The 23268-nt window shown below is 48.0% G+C and overlaps 1 protein-coding gene across 1 annotated transcript in view; it reads right to left on the bottom strand.

Moving 5' to 3' along the window:
* Positions 1-23268, bottom strand: part of PRRX1 (paired related homeobox 1) — a 39100-nt gene that overhangs the window by 3808 nt on the left and 12024 nt on the right. Inside the window, exons 2-3 of the mRNA XM_069862734.1 lie at positions 2288-2463; positions 1529-1710 (exon numbers count right to left, since the gene is read on the bottom strand). Of these exons, the coding sequence (XP_069718835.1) occupies positions 1529-1710; positions 2288-2463 (358 nt within the window). The remainder of the gene's footprint in view (positions 1-1528; positions 1711-2287; positions 2464-23268) is intronic.

Raw genomic sequence — 23268 nt, 5'->3', positions numbered from 1 at the left:
GTCCCAGATGCCTTGGCCTTCCCGTTGCCCAGTGACCCCCACAAGCCCTTCCTATTGTTCTCCTGGAAGTTGCCTTTGCAGCGTCTTCTCCTAGAGGCCATTATGAAGCCCCTCATTTAAACAACATCTTGGGAGGGATGATCTGTTTTTAAAAGGGTGAGAAATAAACCATGGGAGGTCAAGCATGCACCTGGTACTGTGACCAGAACAATTTCAGTGGGGTCCGGAACGACTTGTATTTCTCATCCCTAAACTCATATAAAATCCAAAGGATAGGGGCCATCTCTAATTCCAAACCAGTGGCCACCAAAAGCATCCTATTCAGCATCTGGAGTGGGTGAACATATAACTCGTTCTTCTGGAGCTACAGGGTGGATGAGGAGGACCTCGTGGTGCTGAAGCAGCAAACCATCAGGGAAGCCACGTTTTTGTAGACATAACTGTGCAAGTAAGTTTTGGGGTGTGAGAAGGGGGTCAAAGTGACTGAGGGAGAGAGGTCCTGGGCCCGGTGTGACTCCTAGAAGCCAGTGGGGAGCTGGCTGCAACCAAGCCACATGAACAGGAAGAAATCCAGCCAAAATCTCCAAGTTCCTAACCAATAATGAAGCCACGGTGCTAAAAAACATGCAACAACCTCATTTTTAACTGCTTACAAGCCAGCTGGTTCCCCACAAACTAACACATCCTGTGGATCTTGTGACAACACCCAGATCCTGCTGGGCTGGGGATGGCGTGGAGCAGGACAGGGAGGACCATGAAGGGAAACGACATCCCAAATCTGTTAAGCAGACCGGTGCTACCACATCTGCACTTCTTCCCTGCCGCCCCTTAAGCAGCACTGACCAGAGGAGATGGACATTGAACACCAGTCTCCCACCCAGAGACAGGTCCTCACTGCGGGCAAACCACAGCGCTGCACAACAGTTTGTTCACACACACGTTTCTGCTCTACCAGCTAGAAAGAAATCTCTCACCAATTAAGTGCTGACAACTGAGGGGAGGGTTAGGAGCAACATGAGTAGAGAGTGTTCCCAGTCCTTCCTTGCATCCCAACCAGTGGGACAGCCACAGAACTCCCTCTGCTGGACAATGTGCGGTGCCTGAGCCCATCCAAGTGCTCTGCTACCACCTCAGCAGGGTCTGTATTCCATGAAAAGGTTTTCTCCTTGCTTTAAACTGGATGCACTAGGGTAGCAAGCGCAACCCCTACTGTTTTCATGTACTTCTACCTGATCCACTTGCGAAACTTCCTGAATTGCAGCAAGAAACCACCAAAAAAACCTGCAACCTCTCATGGACCTTCCAGAACTTCCAGAGAGCCATGATGATGCTGAAACAAGCCCACTTCGCAAGCCTGGACGTGTGATGGGGTGAGATGAAAGGAAAACCAGTGGGCTGGTCAAAGTGCTGTATCCTCCAGATGTCCCGTGCAAACATAAACAGCCCAATAGAGCTGTCCAACGGCCACTCTTGGGCTGCTCTGTATTATGCCAGAAACCGGCGAACCCGAGAGGAGTTATTTACTCACCTGTAAGGCGAGGCAGTACCCCAGGAGAGATAATCGGTGGGTCTCGGAGCTGGGCGAGGGACTATGGGCTGCTCCACAGCGGTCACATCCCCTGAGTACGATTTGAGCAGGGAGGCGTTCTTGCTGGCCAGCATGGCCCTCTCATTCCGGCGAAACTTGGCTCTCCGGTTCTGGAACCACACCTGGGGTAGGAAGCACACCAAGCATCACAACCAGCTCTGCTGTGACAAACACCCTTTCTCTTCATCACGTCTGCCATGATGAGCAAGGCAGGACTCAGTAAAAGCAGGCTGCTTTGGTACGTGTGGCATTAGAAACAATCCTTATGTCTGGCCCGATAAAGCGCTCACGCAAGAAACCGTCTCATCGAGGTCCCTGTGGGATCACGTCTGTCCTGTGCTATAGGCAGCAAGGCCTGGGAGTGCCATGTTCCATGGCTGGTTTTGACCTTCAGAAGGTGCAGGTTTGCAAGCTAAGAGCTGAGCAGCTTAAGATAATGTGAGCACCATGAGCATACGACATCCAATATCTTGGCCTTGGAGGAACTGTGTGAAGACATCTGACTGGGCAAGGGGCAAGTGGCAAGTATGGTGGCAGATGAGGCCTGGCAGTCCTCCTCAAGGCATGGCACACTTTGGACTGCAGTACAGCATGACCCAGAAGCTTGGTGACCCTAGAGAATTTCTACTGCCATACTGGAGTGGCCTGGTGACCCCTGCGAGATGAGGTGTATCTGGGTACAAGCTGTGGTGATTCTACCTGAACTCTTGCTTCAGTGAGGTTGACTCTGCGTGCAAGGTCTTCCCGTACAAAGGCATCGGGGTAATGTGTCCTCTCAAAGACCCTCTCTAATGCCTGGAGCTGGCTGCTGTTGAAGGTCGTCCTGTTCCTCCTCTGCTTTCTTTTCTTCTTCTCTTCTGAGTTCAGCTGATCATCTAGGAGAGACAATTGGAGATGTAAAAAGCTAGAAAGCTAAGAGCCCACAGCAACAAGGTGAATAACCTAAATGATTTCAAGATGGAAAGGGCTTAGGAAGGGGTTTGTGCAATTTCAACGCCGCACCTTAACCACGCTGTGTTAGTCCCCATGTAAAAAGGAGGTGGAAAATGCATTGACCCCAAGCATTTATTTCCCAGCTCAACCCTGCAAGGCTTGTACCAGCTCTCTAAAGCCATCCCAAGCCTCAGCTTCCTTATCTCTAAAGAGAAACAAAAGTCTAAAATACATCTCTCCATTCCTGATAATCCTAGAAATCTTTTCCAACCATAAAGAATCATGAACTTCTGTTCCCTCATCTTCCAGTTTCCCAGGACTGCCCTTACCCCTGTAAGGGCATATATAATGTAGCCCGCTGGGGCAAGCAGGAGTCCTGCACTGGCACTTATTGATGGTGAGAAGGTGTGTCCATCTTTGAGTAAGGGAAGTGCAAGGAAATGGCTGTTACTCTGGGCTTGAGTGTAGCCAAGGTAATGCCATTTTCTGTAGGCAGCTCCATTTGTCTTAAATGAGGACTGCATTCTCTTATCCTCCCCACATCCAGACCAAGAGGCATCAGTTAGGGCAGAGATAGGGAGCCGTGAACAAAGAGGTGTCAGACAGTGGCAATGAAGTGTGACCGATACGGGTCTGAACAAGAGAGAATAACAAAAGCCAGTTTTGCTCGTATGCCTGCAAGGCGAACATGTGGAAATACAGTCAGACAGACACAGATAGCACTGCAATTGGGAAGCAAAAATCCAGTAAGAGAGAGACTGAGCATAAGCACATTGGATACTGTCGACTGAAGAACAGTTGTGCACTGTCCAACATCCTCCTTGCCTTGCCCAGGCCACCAAAGTGGGAACAACAAACCATGTGTCCTGTAAGAGCACATATTGCTTCGTGCCTGGATTGTATTTACTTCAGCAACAAATCAGTACATCCGTACATACGGCATCACACGTATCACTACTGCCTGTGCCTATGGCCACTGGAGCAACACCAGTGCTGAGATACTTACGAAATGGCTTTTCTTAGCAAATATCTGCTCTGCACTGTCTCTCTTTTCCCAGTGCTGTGGCACACGCCGATGTAGCAGCAGGGATGGAGTTCGCAATGCACCAGCACTTGCAGGTACTGGCAAGCAGTGAGTGACATTCTTTATTAAGGCTATAACACTGGTTTTGCTTCTACCCTACCTGTACCAAAGTTTGTTCACTCATCACACCAGTCACAGCATAGCAAACACTTCGATTACTGTGGGAAACCTCACTGAAGAAGGCAGAGAGCAAGGCACCAGCCTGCAGGAGCACAAGGCCACTGCTGCCACCGTAAAACAGCCCCATCCAGGCTGCAGGACTGGTATGTCCTCACCTTGCACTCATCCCTCTTCAAGTGCTCCAGTATGCGTGGGGTCCTACCGAAACCACCAAGGCTTCTCATGTTCCTGCAGCTCCAGCCTTCAGTGGTCCCACGTGCACCAGGCACAGCCTCAGGTGGGCAGTGTCAGCGTGGTCCCAGTGCCTTACGTGGAAGAACAGTAGTTACACCTGGGAGGATCTGAATCAATGCACATGTAACCGTGCACTAAAACATATTGATCATTGTATCTATAAAACTGCACGTGCTAGTGAATTCTATTTTAAGTGAATCACTGCACACCTTGGCCCAGGTGACAGTCTCACCACTCAGAGTCCCAGGGCTTGATGTGCCATATGCAGCCACAGAATATCCCCTCGACAGCCATTCCTTTTGCTGTATATGTCATGCAAATATGACAGCTCTCCTCATCCTCCCACTCTCTAGGGGGTATGTGAGGTACAAGGAGAAGCTGACAAGGAAATTAAAGTCTACAGTTGTTGTCCTCACCACCTGTTTGTGTTGCTTTTCACAGCCCATCTGGTAGCAGTTACTGCACCTGAATGCTTTTGGAGCAAGGCCCATCCATTTGGGAACAAAAGGACATTCCTCTTAAATTAAAGTGGGTTTTTCAAATTCCTGCAGGTTTACAGCTCCTCCACTCCCAACCCCTCTCCAACAGCCTGTCGATCCCCAGCAGACTCCTTTGCAGCCTGAAAATTCCTGGGTGCAAAAATATGCCCTTGGTTTCCTTGTATCTGAGAGGAGGCATTTGGAGAGCAGTTTTTAACATGAATGTCGAATCATAAAGCTGAACAGGGAAGAGACTGGCAGAGGTAGGAATGTGCAAGGAAAACAAACACACGTAGGAATCTGGGGCATTAAATCCAGGCTACAGGTGAATCTATTCTGCTCAGGTGGTGGGAAGCAAAGCAGTAGGATAAGATTTAACTGCTCCTTGGGCTGAACACCATGCAGGCATTTCTACCTGCTGTGGGGGGGTGTGTGTTAGTGCTGTCATAAGGTCTGTTCCTTATCAAGAAGCAGAGGAATCCTGCAGGTTCATCTCTTGACTCATCATCAAATCCTTTACAAAAAGGGTCAGCGATTTCCCCCTGGCTCTAGTGGCGAGCTCTGACGTAGCTGTGCTGCTGTGCCCCACGCAACACAGCAAAGAGTGAACAACAACCTTCAGGGCACTATCGTCCCTCTAAATGGCAGAAACACTGCATGACCAGCTGCCGCAGAGACCAGCATCAACATGGGTGTCCGGCTTCCCAGTTATCCATATGATGCTATTTCCTAATCTAAACCCTACCTATGTGGACTGGATGAACAAATCAATAAAAGCTGTTTGGACCCCTTGGAAGCATCCTCCAGGTCTTTGAAGCATCAGTTCCTGCGCAGAAGACCACAGCCGTCTGGAGGGAGCACGAGCCAAAGGCTGTCTGGCCATTGCTCAGATCCTGCGTGACAGCTACACATGAAGAAGGGTGAGCACATCACTCTGGGGAGTAAGAAGGGCCAAAGCCCATAAAACACTGGAGAACAAGAATCTCTCCTGCCAAGCACGTTAATGCAATTTGCCTGGTTTCCTCCTGGCGTAAAGTGAGACACTGGTGATTCACAGCTCACCTCGTAATTACTGGACCCAAAAATAGCAGGGCCAAACAACGGAAAGTCGCAGGCAGCGGCCGCGCTGCAGTGACTCACGGCCGGGTCAACGTTGGCCAACGTACCTCCAGCATTGGCTGGCATGGAGCAGGGACGTGAGTCACCTCCTTTTTCCAGGATGGAGCTGGATGGAGGTGGCACAACCTGTGACAGGGGGTTGGGATTTTGAGATCTGGTTTCACTGCCCCTCTGGAACAGCACAACACAGCTAGATCCAAGTGCCTGCAGGAGTTACTTGAGTAGCAGGAAAAAAACCCAATGGTTAATAGTCGTGTTAGCCTAGAGCACTGCAGGGTTGGTCTCTCCTTGCATTTTTGCCACGCAGACATGCCATATGTTGATTAAAAACTGCTAACGAGGGATTGCAGACACCTAAACCCCACGTATCTGCAAATGACACCTTGCTCACAGTGGTCACCAGCTGCCTTTAACATGTCAGCAGGTATTTTTTTTCTGCCATTATTTCTTTATCAGGAAACAATGCTGAACGCTGAGAAATGGAATTCCTAAATAGTGTTGACAGCACTAGTGACTGGAGTCAGCAGAAATGGACAGAAGAGGAAAACAGCTCTAAAGCATTTTAGATGGTTCAGAAGTCTCTAATCAACATTCTTTTAATCAGAAATATTTTATTACAAGCAGCATTCCCAAAAGCTGAGTTGCTTTCAAACGCATCCCCCCTGAGAGACAAAAATGCACGTTCTCCACTCAGGAACCTGATGCTGGAAAATCTGGGAATTTCATTTCAAAATCCCAGCCTTTCATGTTGGGCCGAGGGATTTTGTTTCCTGTTTGTGTTTTCCTGCTATTTCTGCATTCACCCATAACATGCAAATCCTGGTATCATACACAACTACATTTCTAGGATGCAACCAGAGCATTTTTTTATTGCGCCTAGATCATACAGTATGAAATGTCCTATTCTTTTTTCCGTTGCTCATCATGTGAGGCAGACCCACGCTTGAAGACACTCTGATCTATTCTCCTTATCGCACAGTGGCTGTCCTAGTGTCTGTGACTATCACTGAAGTACCATCAGATGGCTCCTGTTGGGATGCCACATTGAAAATACAGTACATTGTAGAGTAAAACACAGCTAAGAACTAAGTGCCTACATATAAATTACAAGATCAGATTTTTTTCCACCAGTTCTTGCAACCACAACATATTTTGGATTTCCAGTTTGCAGGAATGCTTGTACATACTTGTTTTTATTCCAGGTCATAAAACCCCCTAATTTCCAGATGTGATTTACATTGTGTGGGCAGCTTTGAAAAGCTTTGACCAGTTCTATTAAGTCCAGAACCAGCTCTTATGCTACATTAATTGGATCCAAACTGAAAGTAAATAACTGAATATAATTACGTGAGGGACAGAGACATTTAACCACAATATCATGCGTGGTAAGGCAGGAAAGATTTCTCACTTCAGTTATATAAACTGTAAACTGAGAACGAATTCCAGGAAGAGAATAAGGAATCATACTATAATAATGGCCTTTGAAATACGAAGTTACTGCTAAAGTTTAAGCACTAATTAAAGAAACAAAATAAATATTTCACAGGGAAAAAAAGATCTAGAGACTAGACAGATAGCAACTAAACCCACTTTCAAATGAAATAAAAAGGCCTGCAAGCAAAAAAAAAAAAAACAAACAAAACGCAGAAAGTTTTGTCTGGAGAATTATTTTTTTTTCATTTAACTTTTAAGAAGCTTGAGTAGAAATGTTTCTGTGGGTCTCCCCTGCCTCTGGGCAGACTCCTCTCCCTAACATCAGCCGTCCAGACAGCTACCGCACTTTGCAGGCTCACGTTCCAGTTTTATTCGTGCTCTGCTTTGCTTTCGGTTCATTATATCACTCCAAAATACTGCAAATCTTTGGGTGCAGGGCAGCTTTGTCATCTTACAAAAAACCAAAACAAAAAAAAAAAAAAGGAAAACAAACCCCAAGCCCAGAAAGGTTTAATCAAAACTAAAACAAGGCACCAGGGAGGAAAGCAAGAAGCAGGGATGGGGACATTGAAAATCCACCTGATGTCAAAGCCCTGTCCCAACTGATTTGAGATGGATCACAGAAGCGATCTTCCACCCATATGGGACGCTGGAGATGAGACGTTGCCGCAGAGCAGGGCTGCCTGTGGGCAGGGGGGGTCTCATCTCCATCGTTCCTGTAAAGATTGGATCACACTCCATCAAAAAACAGCCATCAGACACCAACGTCGCTCAGCACCGAGCCTCCCCAGAGCAGGGCTCACCCTAAATAAGGTGACTGCAACATGAAAAGCCACTTTTGAGCCCGAAAACATCACCTTGGCATAAAACAGGGAAAAGCCTCAAATCTCTTTTTCTCTCAGCTTGTTTTCCTTGTCTTTGACCAGGCCAGATGGCCAGGTCCATCGCTAGTTTTGCAGCTTCCCTTCCTAAGAACCGCCCAGAAAGAGCATCCTCCTCCGGGCAGCAGAACCCATCTCCCAGCAGCATCCAGACATGAGCAGCAACAGAACAGGGGCAAGAGAACCCACACGGGTAAGATGTTGTGCTCAGAGCTGCCTGAGGTATATTTCTAAAAGCTCCCAGTAGAGAATAAACTCCTGCTTATGTGTATTCTCATGCATGAGAAGTATTTTCTAATGGAAATAATGTTTAACTTCAGGGTTCACAAGTGCTACATGGAAAAGTTATCATTACCCTACACCAGACATCACAAATGTAGGCGATATGGAACGAAGACGACACTTGAAAGAAAACGAAATATGTTCAGGTAGGAGATATCTATTAACACACACACTGATGAGCAGCAATACGAAGCCCGGATGCACAACTGCAGTAACAGCAGGTTTGTATTTGTGATTACAAGTCAGACTACAGAGATTTTTGAACGATCATTTTCCTCCCGTTACACGACACTGTCTGAGCTTTTTTCTAAGCTTTGCCGTTCGGTTTTTTTCCTGCATCATCTGCGCACAAGATCTCAAATTATTTCAATTATACAGAAGATTCAAGTATCTGGAGTTCCACTCTTGTTAAGAACACCAAGAACACAGAAAAAAAGAAGAAAACAAAGAAACAGATGTACTGTTTCTTTTAAAAGACTCCACTATCTCATAAACTAACCAGATGCAATTTTTCCACGCAAAAAAAAAAAAAAGTTATTTTATGCACAGAAAGTGGGGCTGCATTTTTCTTACAAAACCTGAGTTTTAATATTAAATGGAAAAGTGTATTTTCAGCATTGCCCGCAGGACCATGGCAGTTCCCCTCTGAAGTGTCTGCAATGTGGAACCTATCAGGATAATTTTTAGCTGACCGCATACAAACAATTACATATCATTACAGAGCTGTGAATAGCTTTTGCAGGGATCGCATGCCTACAGTCTCCTGTTGCACTCGGCTCTGCCTGCCAGACTAGGGGAATTCACTGAGATCCCATAAACCACGGCTTCACCAGCACCGATGATGAAACCCTCATCGACCTCCACCAGGGCAGGTGCTTGAGCAGAGGGGCCTCCTGCCTGCACCATGGTCAAAAGGGACATTTCTGGGTGGGTTTCGTGGCACAGCACCCACTGGTGATTCTTGCCCACCAGGAACAAGGTCTTAGGGTTCTCATCTTCCTGGTAGAGAGCCTGTAGACACCTCTGAGCTCCTAAAGACTAGTCTCTAGCACGCAGTCTCCACCCAGACTTACCAGGTGCTGCAGGGAACTGAGTGCAGAGGCATCCTTTGTGTCCTGCTCTGCTTTTTTGTGGGTCTGCAGAACTGGGGATCAAGTCCCACTGTCACCCTACTTGCTCTGCTTCTCACTTACGGACAGGGCAGCATGAGCTCTTCCCGAGCAGCTAAGAATCCTGTCCTACCTCAAATGTAAGACAGAACTCCTTCTCAGCGTGTTTTCAGCTCTGGTGCTGTGCCACTCATCTGCAGAGCACATGGGCGGTGAGAACAGCTAAGATGTGTGTCCTCCCCAAGCATGTCAATGTTCCTGCTCGCTGGAGATGACAGAAAAAATGATGTTTGAAAAAATAAAAGTAATCATGATCCAGTGGAAATCCAGAGAGTCTCCCTGGAAAGGTGTTAATTACTGGGAGAACAATATTTGCGGGGGTGAAAGTATACATCCTTCTTCAGAAACTGGTACACAGCCATCGAAAGTCCCCGTCGATCCCACAGACCAGTCTGAGTTCTGCTATAACAGCTCTGCTTCTATATTCGCTAGGGTTTTCTTTCTGGGCATCCTATAGCTCACAAGGCACGTGGCTTAGTCCTGCTCTTTTAACAAGCCTTTCTGCCGGGTCTTGGGGTCAGAGTGTTCCCATAATACAATAAGCGCTGTATGGATCTCATAAGCTCCAAGGCACAGTATGTTATGTGTTTGGAATTCCTTGTATGCTTTTATACTTTGTTTTACATATTGTAATTTTTATATGCATTACCACATTGATCCTTGGAAAATTAATTTAAAAAAACATAATCAAAAGCAAACACATATTTTAAAAGCCTGCCAGCGGCAAATCATGTTCTGTGAGACTGCATTTTGTAACTGACAAAGAGACCAAACCACTAGACTGTGGCGGTGATCCAGTCGGGTGGATTTACCAGGCTTGGGAGGGGACAGGATCTAAGGGGGCTGTGGTCCCCTCAAGTCCCTTGTTAGGGTAGCCTGATGCCGCAAAAGCATTGTGCCCATGACAGCGGAGCAGAGACGCAATCGCACAGCTCCACCAGCCAACCCCCGCTGCCATACCCAAAGGTATTGTCACTAAAACCAAGCCCATGCTTCCCAGCGCAGCACTCCTCCGCAATGACGTCTAGTCGCTGGTGCTAGTATGACCATCAGAGCTTCCCTGGAGAGCCAGAGCACCTCCTCAGCCTTCACAGCCCCTTCCTTGTTCTTGGGTAAGACCTGGCATCAGTGTGCTTGGCAGCACAGAACACGTGTAGAATCAGAGCTTTGCAAGGTCAGGGGTATGACTTCCAACACCCACATCCTCTTCCCATCAGCTCCCCTTCCCATGCCGTATGTCCTAATCTTTCATCTTAGCAACGGCATTCATGCAGCCAAGATCAAACTTCCCAACCTCCGCCCTGCTCCGTTGGTATTTTTTCATTTCCAAAGACGCCTCTCTGCACTCTTGGCCCCCTCCCTGCCCTAGTTCATTCCAGATAACATCCTTCTCCTCTCCAGCACCCTTTCTTGTCCTTTCTGCAAAGATTTGAAAAGCTGAGTTATGTAACCTTTTAACCTTAATGGGCACGAGGCGTATATCTAAACCGGCACAACGCTGTTGTTCTTAAGATTCACCAGTGCTCTCAGCTTGACCTTGTCATGAGGATTTCCCACGCAGCAGCTGACTGGTGCACCAGCAAGGCCAGTATCCACGTCCACCTGGATACACCAGCTTCCCTAAGGCAGTGGCAACGAGCCTTCATGACAACTAGGCAAGGACAGGTTAGTAATCTATTTTCCACGCTCGTATTCCCCTGTGGTGAGCTCCATAGGGTCACACGTTGTACAAAAAGATCGCGGTGTAATTTCCTCCTGCTTTCCTGTTGGATTTACCTGGTGTCTCCTCCCTCTTTATAAACAGAGGTGACCCACAGGCTCATAGCTGGAAGTAAGTCACAAACAGGTGTCACCAATGCTCCATGTTTCAGAGACCAGCTCGCCCTTTGATGCCAAGCTGGGGGGACAAGACTTTAACAACATAATGCAGAATGCGTCAGGGAGGTTCCCTCGTGGCAGGGACCAAGCGTGGGGTGGATTTTGATTCCTTCCACAAGAAGGAGCCCCTGGGAGAAAGCAAAACTGATGTAGTGCTGCTGCTGCTCGGGCCAGGGGCTGATGGGGTGTGCTGGAGCCAGGAGCACGAGGCTGACAGTAGCTCCAGCCCTTCGGGTTGGTACGCCCCAGTCTTTTCAAGTTCTCTCCAGCCCTCAGAGTAGTCTCCGAGTCCAAAATAGAGAGAAAACACTCCCACCTTCTTCTGATGGCCACAGATTCAGACGGCTGAGCCTTTCTGCGAGTACTCACATAGAAGGATGCATCAGCCAGAAGCCATGAAGTGGGGACCTTGCAATCCCCTTCCCGCTGCACACCCACTTGAACCCTGGGCAACACCGTTTTTGCTAAATTTTCTCTTGTATTTAAGAAAAGTGGCAAAAAAATCCTTCAGCTTCTATTGGGGAAAATTAGAGATATTTTTGCAAGAATCAGATAAATATTAAAAAAAAAAAAAAAAGAAGGAAAAAATGTTTTTCCAAGACAGAAAAGGGCTGCTTTTTGGGTGTTTTTTTTCAGACTGTATATACGTTGCAGACGAACCACTTGGCATTTCAGGCTTTTCAAATGGCTTATTTCCAAACGCTGTGGCAGCCACAAGAGTCTGCAAATGTTACCCAAAAATCACCCACCCGCACCAGGAAAGACTGACTCAAGCTGACCGACTTCATGAATGTCTCTGCTTGTTCAGGTCCCCGCGGAGGCCGACTGCGCTGCTGAGAAGTGCCATTATTAAACAGCCGCATCCCAAATATCTGGAAATTCACTTGGATGTGTGTTTTTTGGTACGCAGGACCCGCACAAGCAGACAGACAATGACCAGTGGGATGCACACGCCAGCTGGCCCCACCGGTAGGCAGAAATGCTGTTCTCAATGGATATTTCATCTGTTTATCATTGATGAAACGCAAACTGCGTGGCACAGAACGACCGTGACGGGACTACGGGGCGCCACGGGTCGGGAGAAGGGGAAGTGCAAACAACAGCGAGAACATCAAAACCAGCTCTCCAAAGGCTCTTCTCCCCTTTCATTAGCATCCAAGAATAAATGTATTTTGACCAAATCAGACCACCACTGCCATCACGCCTACCAAGCAAATTAGACTGGAGCTGTTGCAGAGCTTCACTTAGACCACTAATGCATTTTATGGGTCCCTCTTGATGATGACTGGAAAAACGATGGCGCATGAGATCCAGAAATAACAGAACCTGAGCCCTGCTGACAGCATCCAGCCCACCTGCCTCCTCCAAGGGTTAAGCATCCCGACTGAGAACACGTTCCTCAAGTGGGGGATAAAGGATCTTCACATCCTGCATCACTGCGGGAGGAAAAGGGATTAAAACACTTAGGGCCATTTCAAAACAACTCTTTATCCTTCCCAGTGAAAACCTGCTCTTCTAATGGTATAGGACAGGGAGGAAGGACAAGGCTGCTGCTGTGCTGTGGGGGTATTTTGCTGGATTCAGGGACATTCAGCAAAACAGGAGAGTGGATGGGATGGACCACAGGCTCCAGCGTGCTTTGTGCCCCAGTTCTGTAGGATGCGAAGGCTCAGACCCACCTCCATCCTTAGCCTTTTCTGGATGGTGAATGCATTTCACATTAGCTAATAAATTGCTACATCTTATGTTCCTTAGCCTGCTGGAATGATGAATATTTTGGAATGTATTTTGAATGGTTCCCTGCCAGAGCTGAACAATCATCTAGAGATTTTAAATCAAAAGGCTGAAAAATGGAAACCTCCTTGTTTCCACAAAGTTCACTGCAGTTTGAAAAGCACAACTCCCAGCAGAAGAGGCAGAATAATTATTGTCAGAGCTCCTGTGAATTGGGGCAAATGAGGGATATGTTGGAAATGACAATCCCTAATACGGAGTAATAATCTTTGCCTCCAGGTGATGAATATATTAGATGACATCTGCTTATTGCTGCCCTTAATCTGGCTGAAATGTCAGATACTCAAACCTGGAGGATCAGACAGCTTAGGCGACCTGTGCAAAGACACAGGATACCTCGGCCACAAAGCACTGATTTTGGTCTGCTGCAGCGCTAGCCAATGAATGCTGCTGTTCTAGCACAAGTTAACAGAATTCAAGCCTTTTTAAAGGCCCTCGCTAATGAATCACATCCACTGCCGGGCTAGGCACATCCTTACCTCACAGAGGAATATCTCAGAAGATTTGATGGCTCCCCCAAGGTAGCACGGTTGGAGAAACACAACTACGTGCCCGTGCTGCATCCCGTCCCCCTGCTCCAACTGCTGCGTCCTGCCAGCTGCGGGAGCCCAAATCAGTTCATGCAGATGACTGGTCACCACGCAACAAGGGCTGGGCAAGCTCAGCACAACCCCAGCGCTTGGCTGCGAAGTCTCCATCGATAAAGGAGACCATTAAGTGGTCTGGTCTCATCGGAGCAGCCACAGATGGAGCAGGTCCAAGAAATAAGCCTTTCTCTCCCCCATGGAGATGGGCTGTCTAGACACATTGGCAAAGCCGTGCTGCCGAGTTTGCTGTGCTGCATCCTTCTCCTATACAGCCTGTCAAATACAGAAAATTCCTGTCCCCTAGCCTGTTAACATAGGCATTTTTTTCAGACTTCCTAACGTCAGTCATCTCCAGAAATGCCAATTATGTTAAACGCGAAATATTTAAACAACTTTTTTTTATTTCCCAGAGAAAACAACCTATGATTTTTTTTTCATCAAGCTTTTGGCAAAATCACTTGTTAGTTATACCATTATGTCCATTTTCACTAATAAGTAAAGTAAAAATAAAATAACTTGAGTACAAAGTACACTAATATTTGAATATGAATTGCAACAGAAAACCTGCGGAAAGACTCTTTTGATCAAACAATGAAAAACTATTAAACAAAACCTATGGGAGCCAAGTGATGTTTATCACTAGAACAATGTTATTTGAAGATATTTAGAAGCAGCATGCCTGGTCTCAGGGCCACGTTCAACACAGTAAGTGTAGGTTTAACACTATCCCTTTTGAGTCCCTCTCCAGATGAACCACAGAACAAGGGTTTTTGTTCCATATCAAAGCCCTTCTGAAATCAGTAAATGATCTTCCACCAAATCCAAATTCATGGGGATCATTACTGAATATTACACTATTCACCATCATTATTATTATTCTCCATCATCAGAGTTCCCTAAAATGAGCTAGAAGAACGCGTGTCAGGACTGGCACAGGTTCAACAGCATGTACGAGTTCAATCTTGCCTTGGGGGAAAGGTGGACTGATGACACCAGTTCATCAGTTCTCTGCCGGACTCCCATGCCTTCAGATCTCAGTGAAGTTGTATTTGGGGGAAGAGCTTTCAGAGATGGAAACAAAACCTGCATGAAAGCAAAGCTGAGTAGACCAGATAGAGCAGCAGAGTGGGATTTGGCAGTGAGGGAAAGTCCCCTGTGCCTTTTCCCTCCTTGCTTCATCTTGCCTATTTGTTTAGACGTCCCACTCTTAGAGGACATGTTGTGCTACTCTCTTTGTTCACAACACACCCAGTAGTCCTGCACTTACAGGGTGCAGACAAAAAGGAAATCACTTCAAAACCAACCAGAAGCACGTTGCATTCACATTACAATTCGTGCCATTGAGTTTCACAGCACAGATAACAAATTAACAGCAAGCAATTAAAATAGTTTCAGTCTATGGTGTAAAGGTACACAGTACATATTTCCTTTCAGTTTCATATGCAAATGCCAGCTGGTGCATTTGTGAGTATTGCAGACTGTATTTCCTTGCCATCATCAGCGCTAACAGTAAGCCTCCACATCAATATTGGCTCTGCTTTCAACCCTCTGCAAGAAAACCTGTCAGTTTTGATTCATAAATGATGGCAGAGGACATATTTCAAGTTAGCAGGGCTCCACAGGAAGGTTTAATGGCATCCCAGCAGTTGATGGTCACCACCATGTCCCTGGGAGATTCAGGCTCAGTTTGATCTCTATCAGCCACAGTCATTGCTGGGTGATGGCAGGTGAGCACAAAGCATTGCCTGCACGGGGCCCCAGATCACCCCACTGCTGCAGTGGAGCAGCTCCCACAGCCTCATCAACCTACCAAACCATCATCCCAGGGCCTGAATGTTAAAGTCAATTCACATAGAAGTGGCCATGGGATGGACTTTCCACTCCGCTCCATGAACGGCATCCTTTGAGGGGACCTCTGGAATCACCTCAGCCCTAAGCAAGAAAATTCAGCTGCTTCTGACTGCTCAGAGAAACCTTGAGAACCTTGCACTTCACTTAGGAAATTTCCACCAACCTCTCTGGTCACAGAGCGAGTATGCAGGTGACTCCCCATCAGAGGTGGCTTCTTCTCTCCTCCTCCTCAAGCAGCTCTCCATACATGTCCCAGAAAGGGGCACCAGGAGTGAACACCACGGCTCAGGATGAACACTCTCTCCTGACAGCTCCAGGTCCCAATCACATTCTGGAAGTGTTGGCAGCTGGGACCAGTGAGCAACCCTGAGCAGCCAAACACGCAACACCTGGCCATGGGCAAGGCTAGCCTGCAAACCTGCGGGCACATCCTCCAACTGGCCCCACATCCCAGCCTGCTCACACCAGCTCCTCAGGTTCCCCCTAGGTCACAGAAATTTAATTCAGTGGAAAGACTGAGATCCCAGTGCAGGAATCCAGTGTCCTCATATGCCAACAATTGTACCTGCAGCCTGGGTGGAGCCTGGATTTTCTGAGCTGGATCAGCTGGGAATACCCTTCAATCCCAGGCACAAGGGAGAGAGTGGTGCTGCATTGACCGAAACATCCCCCATGCAGGTCCTGGAACACTCAATTGCTATGCAAAGACCATTGCCATGCAACACAACAAAGATCAGAGCATGCAAAGAGCTCCAAACCATCTCAGAGGGAACTAAAGCAGGATGGTCTGGTCCTGAAATAGATCCTCTTTTTCTTTTAAGCACAGCTCATTAAATGTTTGCTGGAAAAACAGAAAAGCACTTTCCACAGAGAAAAGGACATCCAAGAAAAGCCCTTTCGGACATAAATTGGCAAGAAACTCCCAAGCATTTATCTTCAGCATAGAATGTGCTCTGTCAGGAGGGCTGTAACTAACAATACGCTGAAAAACATGCCACAGACTTCCACTGTATTTTATTTGGCACTAAGGGGTTATTCCTCAGCACAAAGTATTTGCAACTGGCATCGGTTAAACAAGAAATTACAACCTTCAAAAGACCTATTTAGCATCAGCTGCAGAAAGTACGGAATTTGCCATCGGCTTCGATGACAACAGATTATGCCCATAAAATGCTGCAAACATACTCAGCTACAATGCTCGGCACGAGCTGCCAGTTCAGCAGGAGAGATTGGAGACTCGGTGCTTCCTGCCCCTTCTTGGGAGGCTGCTGCCTGGTTTAGGACTTGTGACACCATTGTCCCCAGCCCTCCAGCTCATGTGCCTGCCAAGCTCAGCCACGGGGCTCAGGACGCAGCAAGCTGATTTCTGCACGGACCTTGCAGAGTCAAGGGCGGCCGGCAGAGCCTGGCTTGCGCTGCCTTTAGGCAGGCTGGAAGAACCTCCCAGCCACGCAGCAGGAGCTTGTTGCATTTGGAGCAAAATACCCCAAGCCTGTTAGCCCCACAGCTCCTTAGGGATAAGGAGGGAAGTGCCTCGTTCCTCTGGGCTGGACATCCAGCTGGAACAGCCTGAAGTCAACAGCACGGGTGGGTCATGAGGGTATGGACAGATGTGTAGGTTACCTGGCTGTGTGCCCAAAGCAGTGACTTGGGAGCTCCATCCCCTCTTGATCAGCTCAACTACATCCCAGGATGGGGGACAGCTGTGCTGCCCCTGTCCCACAGGATCATTTCTACATCCCTGAGAAGAGGAAAGAGCTCTGCCAGCGAACTTGCCAGGCCTTCAAATTTCTTTCCTCTCTGGCTTGCCGAGCGCTCCAGGAAAGGAAACCTCAGAGCAGTGTTTGCTCATGATGAGCACCATGTCCATGCAAGGGTGTACTGCAGAGAGAGTGTATGCGTGGGGAAGCGGAAGATCCTCATCCAGCCGCCTGTGCTAGGCCAGCACTGCCTTTTAACCTTGAAAAAGCAACAGAGATTCTTGGTCCGGAAACAATCTCTGCCTTGTCTTTCACAGTGGGCTCCAGAAATGTCAGCCTGAGCTAGGTTTTCCTGCTGCAAACCCAGAGCCCAGTTAGCGAGCTGTAAAATGGTCCCATCTTCGTGCTCTGCAAGAACTTTACCATTTCCTTCCCCAGCCTGAGCCAGAGGCACACAGCTACAGCAGACCTACAAAGACCCGCGTTTATGGGGCAAAGCCCCTTCGCCTACCTTGCCCTATAACATATTTAATCATTCACAGGACTTGTGCAGCAACAAACATGAAAAGGGGAAAAGGAGACTGCACATAGCTGGAGCCTGCAGCACGCAGCCTGCCCCTGAAAGCAAGCTCTGCTCCACATTTGTAAAACCCAGATGCCTGCAGCCTTTGAGTTAGCCCCTGCTCCTGCAAGCCTAGGAATTGTTACTTGGCTTGAAATTAAGTGTGCCTGTGAGTTTTCACTGGGCTGGTGGAGAGCGGATGGCTTTATCTTGGCTATGTCACCCAGCATTGTTTGTACACAGCAGGAACAGCCAAAACAGGATCAACCTAAGTGTTCATGGACCCTCCCAGAATCTGCAATTGCCTCTGTAGGAGATCAGCACAGAGACAGGCGCCAGACAGATTATGCCTTCTTTTGGTGCACCCTCTGCTCTTCTTTAACTTCAAAGCTGTCGGAGTCTCATCCCTCCAACTTACACACACTGACAGAGATGTACTTTTTTTAACTCCAGGTTTTCAGTTGACCCCAGATTCTAGAGCTTAAGAATCCGTAAGTTTAAAAGAATTAAGAGCCAGAATCCTTCAAGGAGCCACAGCAATGCTGAGACTGGACTTAGGTTCCGCTATACTGGCACAGCACATTCATGCAGTAAGCAACAGACTTGGGTCACTCTGCTAGGAAGCCAGGCAAAAGCTGGCATCCTGGTAGCGATGGTCTATCGTTAGCCAGTTGGCCCAGTTTTAAAGGCTGAAGAGTGACAGCTAAACCCATCCGCAAAGCCCTTTGATGCTCAAGCCACTTGCAGTTAGGCACTTAACTATAGGCTGAAGTGCTCAACTTGAGGCAACTGCACTGGAAAATCTTGGCCATTTCCCTCTCCAGAAGTCAGCCAGCGTTTCTGACAGGGTAGATCCTGGAGTTCTCTCCTAGCTTTTTTCAGGGAAAAAGAGGCCTTTTAAATTTACTCTCCTTGCAGAAAGACTCAGAGGGAGACCAAGTCAACGTTGTCAAACAATTGTGTTGGAGTCATCTTTTATTTCCCAACATGTGATGGGAAGGAGTGTATCAAACCACGCATCACCTGCTGCCACGGGCTTATTCCTGAGCAAGTGATGCTGAATTCACAGTGGACTCAGACCACTGCTAGCTTAAATGCTGCTTTTACTTCACAGATAGCTTAAGTGCCCTTGGTGAAGAGACGCTTTCCTGAATCAAACGCAAGAGGAAGAAAGCCCCAAGTCTTAAAATAAACTAATCCCAAATAGTATCTCAACCAAATCTGTTCCCAGCGTTAGAAGGTTTGCAAGAGCTGGAGACAAAAAAGCTCCTTTTAAGCTGGAGAATTCAACCCCTCATTGCTGATGGGTTCCTAAACCAATTATTTCTTTCTGCCTAACAGCACTCTGACCTTGCCTTACATGAACAAGGGAGATGAAAATGCTTCCAATGATTATCATTTACACACAGGTGACTTCGAGTCCTCTTGCTTAGTGGGCCTGGGCTGTGATGCAACATGCAGGTTTCTCCCACAAACCTCTTCTGTTGCTCAGGCACTGGTTTTGCAGTTGCTCTGTTAGTTTTATTGGATCCATCACCCGAGCACAGGGGCAATAAAATACTCCTCACCCCTAGGCACAGGCTACATCTTTCTCTGGTCACCTGCCAGTCTATGGCCAAAGAGTCCCATCCTTACTCTCTGCCTTGGGAGACTTTCTGCTGCACTTCCTTGGAGCCACGTCCAGAGAGACAGAAGCCCACATCCACCCCAGACACACGTCTGTCCTGTAGCTCCACCATTAGCTCCACCAGCACCGGCTGAAAAACATCAGGCTGCTCCAAAACAGTGCTGGACCCTGTAACTGCCTCACCAGCTCTGGTGTATCCTCTCCCACCTGGCAGTCCCTGGTACCTGAGTGTCAGCCTTTCCAGCTTTCCGGTACAGCCTGTTGCCAAAGACACACAGAAAGGGCTTTAACTTCTCTCATGCCCGTGAAAACGAGCCCGGGAAAGTTCAGGGGTTGAAATCCAAGCACTTAAAAACGTTGCTACCGATAGTAACCAAAGGGGTAACATAACAGCTCCCGTGTTTGCTAGAGCAGAGAGTACCTTTGCATGCTGCTCCGGAGCTATCAGGTCTCCTGCTGTAAAACTGTAAAATAAAACTGTAAAATAAAAAAAAGTTGAAAAGGTTTTCAGAAAACCCTATTGAAAATCTTTTCTCCTCTCTTTGCTTTCCCTCCTCCGTGCTTCCTTTGCCAGGCTGTGTCTCAGAGCGGTAGCATGCCACGTTGGAGCAAAGCGAGCCGAAGATGAGCCTTGGCACTTAGAAGTGGCCACGGCAGAGAGGACATCCTCTCCCCAGGGACCTGTGCAGGGCTGGCCCAGCCACCACGACAGCAAAGCCACCATCCAACATATGGCAGGGAAGAGGCAGTGACGGAGGAGAAGCTGCAGGGCAGAGCTTGCACCAGTCTCCTGTGGGAGCTGGGCACCCGCCGAGGAGAGTTTCCACAGATGAGCTCCTTTGGGCACTGAATCTCTCAGAAGTGCCTTCCAAAAGGGCAGCCCAGCTTCCCCAGCTGCTTTCAACTGTGTTTCTGGAATAATTGCTTACAACATGACACGTTCTTTGCCTCTGACCCCCCAGCGGTTTTAAAGTCATTGGCCGATTTTGAACACAATTTAACAAATTCGAGGGGAACTGCGAAGATAACTCAGCTGCTCCCATTTTCTTGAAATCCCAGTGGCTCGGTAAAAGAAAAGAGGCATTATGAATGCTGGCAGCGAGAGACCAAGCAGATGGGTGAGCCCAAGTTCTCAGAAGACCCTCGAGAATCCAGACCAGAGCTCACCACTGCTCTGATACGGCGAAGGGGAGCCCTTCGGAGCTCAGCCTTGATTGCTCCGTGGACATCCCAGCCTGGATGACCTCTTTTCCTAGAGCTGGAGAAGCCCAGTGCTCAGACTGGGCGGGACGGGTCCCCAGTATGACTTTGCCAACCATTACAGCAGGTGTCTCTGCCGTTTCCCTGGGCTCGGACCAGTAGATGGCACCACAATAACAGAAAAGCCCCTCCAGTTCTGCCCCCCGCACCTCCCCGGGGGCACCGGGGGCAGCCCGCGGCTTCGGGCTCTCTGCTTTAAACGCCTGTTTCGAGGTGACCTGTAACAGGACTCGTGACAGTTTTAGCAAACAAATTCATTAGAGGGGGGGAAAAAAATGCCAGGGTGGTTAACTTTCCATTTTGCTTCTTAAATATTTTGTTCCTCTGCAATATAGACGCTGCTTTAAAATAAAAAACAGAATCAACATATTTACTCAGAGCATATGCATTCCCCATAATTGCTTTAATTTGCAGGAGGTTTCACCCCGTCCAGCTGGAACCAACAGAAACCTTCCTGCTGTAGCTGAACAGAACGCACATTTCTCGGTGCAGGCGCAGTTCACCCACGAAGCGCCTGGCTACAGTTTTAGGTAGGAAGGAGCCCTTCTCTTTGGACATTGTGACTGTCAACATTCTTAGAAGGAAGTCTAGTACTTTTTCCCAAGCAGCTTCTGCTATCAGCTAATGACAGCATCCTTGACCCTAGTGGGCTGAACGCCCTCTTAACTCTCTCAAAACAAGCAACGGGATGAGCTTGGGTCAGGGTGGACACTTCCCCCCGGAGGTACCTGCCTCTCTCTTGCATACTGGGCATGCAAGATTTTTTTTCTCCACAGAGAAGCTGCCCTAAAGCAGAATTAACAGCCAGGACACAGCTGGAGCAAAATCCAGCCACACCTCAGCCAGTTTCAGATGACCCTACTCACACTCGCGCCTTGTGGTACCTCCTGCTCGCGGCACTAGTTTTCCGAAGAAGGACCTGGGTGAAGACGATGCTGGTCTCCAGGGACACTCTCTGCAGTGCAGACAGGACTCTGTGACTCGCCGGCTTGTCTGCGAAGTGTGACGGGGTGTACCCCAGCACTGTGCAGGGATGCCAAACACCCCAGAGCCACGGCCACATCTCTGCCCGGGGGAGGTTCAACGCGTTCACTGTGGCACCGGGATTTTTTTCAGAAGCTTGAACGCTCTCTGGAGTCAATCTGGGACAAATTCAGAGACCTTCTGACTTTTCGCACCTGGACTGAGTTTTGAACGTGGGTCAGCCCAGCGAAGTTTTAAGAGGAGTTTGACTATTTTGGTCTTTCCCCCCATTCCCCATTATTAACCATAGCAAAGCAAAAGATAATTCCTCCAAATCAAACCATTTGCCAAACAATTTCTCTGCATGTTTTTGTACTGAACAGCCCTTCTAGGACTGGAGTACACTTGGAAACCTCTGCATCTCCATCCTCCTTGGCCAACAGTGTGCGCATGAGTACAAGGCCAGGAGCATTGAGCACTGGTGCTGGGAGATGCCTACCCTGGTGGGGTGGAGGAAGGCTTCTGTCCCCATGGGCTCAGCAGTGGAGCAGAGAGCCAGCCACGAGGGCTTTGTGCTATGAATGCTCCTGGGGGAGCGACCTTTCTGTGGCTTTTTGGCCGTGCCTGGTTACAGCAGCTCCTGCCCAGCTGGCAAGAAGTGAGCACAAAATGGATTGCAGACACTGGAGGCAAAAGATGGCTTTGACCATCATGGCCAACCTATCGATTTGGAGGCCCTCTGTCTCACGAGGATGCTAAGCATGTTAACCCCCTCCCACCAATGATTAGATTTGCAGCTCTCCCTGTTTTCCTCATCTTACCCGAAGCCAACAGTACTGTGATTACAAGAGACTCCATTCACACAGACTCTCCAACCTGGCTAGAAATACCAGAAATATCATGCAATAGCCTGTTTTCTTCAGAGCCGCCGTAAACCCAGAAGAGGTCCCAAAATACTAGAGCAAGTTGGGCTACTTCTCTCCCTGATGTTCACCCTTCGTAGCAGGGCAGAGGTTTTCCTATGTCTGTTATTCTTAACAGTGGGATTTCAGAGAGGAGATTGTCCTATGAATGAGTGTGGCAGCTGGTTCACATAAGGGTCTGAATTGTGATCAGAGATGAGGCCATCACTTTTCTTTTTTATTTCTCATTATGTTTTGGTTAAAACCTGTAAACAGACTCGCACCGAGTAGGTCTGCATTCTCCATCTGGTCGTGTGATCCAATTTCCTGGCAGGACTATCCCTGACATCAAATTGCGCAGGAATGCTGCAGTGTGTCCATCCGTCCCGTGGCCAAAGCCCAGCTCTTCAGTTTGCCGGTTTCTGTGTGAGACCCAGCCATTGCATTTCACCCAGTTATCTCAGCTAGCGAGACCAATAATTCATGAGTGACAAAAGCAGCTCTTCCAAATGGGCTTCTAGACATCCATGGATGAAGAACTCTGCCAATGCTCTCCTTCAGAGTTGTTTCTCATGATTACATAGCATTTCACAGTTAAATAATGCGTTTTCTACCTCCTTTGGATTCACATCTGGCTTTTGCTCTCAGCCACTGGCTCTTGCTCTACCTTTGTCTGATAGATTAAAAAGGAAGAAAAAAAATAAGACCTCTTCCTAGAGAGTCACAGAAACAGGGACTCAAATCTATCAACACAAGCGTCTGGAATGACTCACGGTTTTGCATGCCCCGTGAGGGATAGCAATACGTCAGCAAAACAGCTC

The sequence above is a fragment of the Phaenicophaeus curvirostris genome, chromosome 8, assembly GCF_032191515.1.
Source record: "Phaenicophaeus curvirostris isolate KB17595 chromosome 8, BPBGC_Pcur_1.0, whole genome shotgun sequence".
Taxonomy (NCBI): Eukaryota; Metazoa; Chordata; class Aves; order Cuculiformes; family Cuculidae; genus Phaenicophaeus; species Phaenicophaeus curvirostris.
The sequence above is the reverse complement of the archived record's forward strand: the minus strand, read 5'-3'. Positions and strand labels throughout refer to the sequence as shown.